The sequence below is a fragment of the Drosophila busckii genome, chromosome X (assembly GCF_011750605.1).
Source record: "Drosophila busckii strain San Diego stock center, stock number 13000-0081.31 chromosome X, ASM1175060v1, whole genome shotgun sequence".
Classification (NCBI taxonomy): domain Eukaryota; kingdom Metazoa; phylum Arthropoda; class Insecta; order Diptera; family Drosophilidae; genus Drosophila; species Drosophila busckii.
In genome coordinates this window covers 3606123-3609337 of record NC_046608.1, presented here as the reverse complement: position 1 = coordinate 3609337, position 3215 = coordinate 3606123, and the positions used below count along the sequence as shown (strand labels likewise).

Genomic DNA, 3215 nt, shown 5'->3' with positions numbered 1-3215 from the left:
CGCTTTTAATTTTGCCAAAATCGTGCAGAGAAATTTAAATTTTTAAACAAATTATCGCTGTCTCTCTCTCTGTCTCTCTCTTTCTGAAAAGAGTGAACTCTGCTGCTGTTTGATTGGTTTTCGTCAGTTTGTCTCTTTAGTCGTTGTCAATTATGGAGAACAGCTGCTAGAGCTATTCACTTGTCAAATTCATTAGACAAATGCACAATGCTGAAATAACTGCTTTGAGAGCGAAAGAGAGAGGCAGAGTGTGTGAGGCGTGCGGGGGAGGGGAAATGTTTAGCGGCAAAGATGCTGATAATAAATAATACCGTATGGGGAAATCTACGCTCATTTTTCAAAAACATTACGCCGCGGGCGTACGGCCGGACTAAAAAGTAAGCGAGACTTGTTTTGCCGCATAAAGGGGGTGGGGTGGGGTGGTTGAGCAGTTATGCGGCGTTGTAGCAACGCATTAACAATGTCAACGTTGGCATTGGCTTTAGAGACGACGCGTCGGCGTCGTCGTCGTCGCCGCTGTGTAGTCATCAACATTGTCATTGACGACGACAAATGTTGCCGTCTTTTAGGCGTTGACATTTGATAAATTAAACATTTTTTGTGTGCAGACGTTTATTTTATTCTGTTGCGGCAAAACTGGCAATACTCTACCTCCCCCCTCCGCTCATCCTGCTATACCTCTGCACTGCAACTTTGCCTAGGGACTTCTTTTTTTGTCTCTTTGCCACTGTTAAATACATTTGGCTTTAGTTGTTGTTGTTGTTGTTTGAGTGTTTGACGCAAATTAGAAAACACTTTTGACATTTGCGTTGTTGGCGCTTCCGTCGTCGCCTTCATTTTGTTAATTGAGCAGTCGTAAGCGCCAGCCCCCGTGCTTGGCCTAAAGCTAAGCGCTTGCCTTAAGCCCAAAAGCAACGACGTCACTTTGAAGTCAACATTTGACGTTGAGTCCAAACACACACAGCACGCAAATTTATTTAATATTTATTAAACAGACAGCATTAGCTTAATATTTATGCTGCTGTAAGATTCTATAATAATAATGCTCATTTCATAAAGTAATTAGCACACTCAAAAGTTTGGATTTCAAATATAAAGTCAATAATTTATAATTTTAAATATAAAAAGTGCTTAATGTACGTTTCAGCTTTTTTCAAATCTATTGTAGTAGATTATTTATGTTGTTACTAGAAATATTTTCGAATAAATAAACTTAAATTTCACTTAACGAATAAAAGCTTTCCACTGTGCTTTAAGTAATTTATTAAAAACAAAAAAACAGTTAGTTCTGGCGGCAAAAAAGCCAATTTGGCAACACTGATTGCAAGAAACTTTCTAATCTTATTGCACTGTGTAATATCCGTTGTTTTCGACTTCAAATCTTATCTGTATATTAATACGCACTATTTCAAATCTTATCTATTATTAACCCATTTTAGACAGCTTGAAAAATAATTTTGGTTCTAAGAAACTTATTAAATGTCTAATTAAAAACAATATGAGCATAGGCTTATATTCCACAAACTAAAACTAAACAAGAACCCAAGTAACTATTAGTTTATCCTAAAGCTAGCAATACGAACGGTGATTATACTAATCATAAATTCGTGTTATGGCCTTAAAGGGGTTAAGCTCAATTAAAGATTACGTACGTAGCACGTCGTCAGTTCGCGTCAGTTGAAGTTTAGCTGTTGAACTTGCCACTTTTAGTCTAAAGATGGAAAAATCTAAATCGATTGGCAGACAATTTGGCGATGCCAAGAATCCATCGTTATGTGCCGTGTGGTTAACTGAGGCTGCGCTGAAGCTGCATACTAATTTACATTTCGTTGTCCATGATTGTACAACAGAACTTAAAGCATATTTTCTCTACTCGATCCCTAGACATATTTCTAAAAGAAATCCGCAGGTTAGGCTACCCATGGTAGAAGATAGTCAAGGAGCAGTTGTTTGTGACCCCCACGCCATTATGAGCTATTTGGTAAACCAATATGGCAGAGAGTCGACGCTTTATCCAAGCGAGCCGCTTAAGCGCGCCTTAGTGGATCAGCGTCTGTTTTATTCGTCCGGCGTGCTGTACCCCCTTCGAAGACAACTCGTGCGCATGTTGCCAGAGCAGAACTTTGCTGAATTGCTAATGCAGAAAATAGACGACGTCTATGAATCATATGCGGTGCTCGATCAGTTCGTAGCTAACAACAGCTACATGGCTGGCGATCATTTAACCATTGCGGACTTTGCCATTTCATCGACTATTATCGTATTGGATGCTAGAATTGCACCGTTTCACATTGCCGAATACCCGAACTTGAGTGCTTGGCTGGCACGCATGTCGACCTTGCCTTATTTCTTAAAATTAGCTGAGGACGCTAAGGCGGTTTACCTTCAAAACTTAAATTACAACATATGTTATTGGAGTCCATTGATCAATAAAAAAAAGTGCTTGACGTACGAATGCGGGCGGGAGGGGAGACCTTTTTATGCTACGCATATTCCCATTCTCAGGCAATTGAAAATGTGAGTGTAAATAAATTATTAAATGAATATATATTGAATCCATTGATCGATAACATTATTACTACTTCTATTATATTAAATGAAACCTTTTTATTTAATTACCCTACAGACCTCAACCCGATCCCTCTCTTCGGTATAAATATTAAAGGGCAACATTTTTCACACCCTCACTGTTGTATAAATCTAATTGGTGAGAGAAGTGTTCTGAAAAAACGAAGCTGGTGTAAGTTTTAAATGAAATTAATCAAAAGGGCACGGGCAATTATTAATTTTATCAATTCAAAATACAAATTAATCGCAAAGCTAATACATACTGTTAATCAATTGGTAAAGAGTTATGTTTTCTATGTTAAATCAAATTTATAAATAAATATATATTGCTGTTTTAACAAACGATTCCAATAATTATGAAATGTATTTTTTAAATTATAATAACTAAGCCAGGCGCACATTTATTGTAGTTTCAATTCGATTTAAAATTTGCAAATAATTATTGTTTGCGTTGGTGATGGCGGCGGCGGCGGTGGCTTTAAATTCGCAGCGTGCCCCAAGCCCCGTGCAATTTGCGCTCATTACAACGAATATTGGGCGCATGTGGGCGTGGCAGAGTATAACAACGCGCTCGCGTCGACAAATCTGATTAATAATTAGAAGCAAACACAGACCAACCGGCGGCCGCCTACACTTCTCAATACCCC

At 38.3% G+C, this 3215-nt stretch overlaps 1 protein-coding gene across 1 annotated transcript; it reads left to right on the top strand.

Moving 5' to 3' along the window:
- The first annotated feature begins 1696 nt into the window (after nucleotides 1-1696).
- On the top strand, nucleotides 1697-2811 carry LOC108605937 (glutathione S-transferase 1). Its single transcript, XM_017995758.1, has 2 exons — nucleotides 1697-2517; nucleotides 2627-2811. The coding sequence occupies exons 1-2, from the start codon at nucleotides 1718-1720 to the stop codon at nucleotides 2661-2663; spliced, it is 837 nt and encodes a 278-aa protein (XP_017851247.1). The 5' UTR covers nucleotides 1697-1717; the 3' UTR covers nucleotides 2664-2811.
- Nucleotides 2812-3215: the final 404 nt, after the last annotated feature.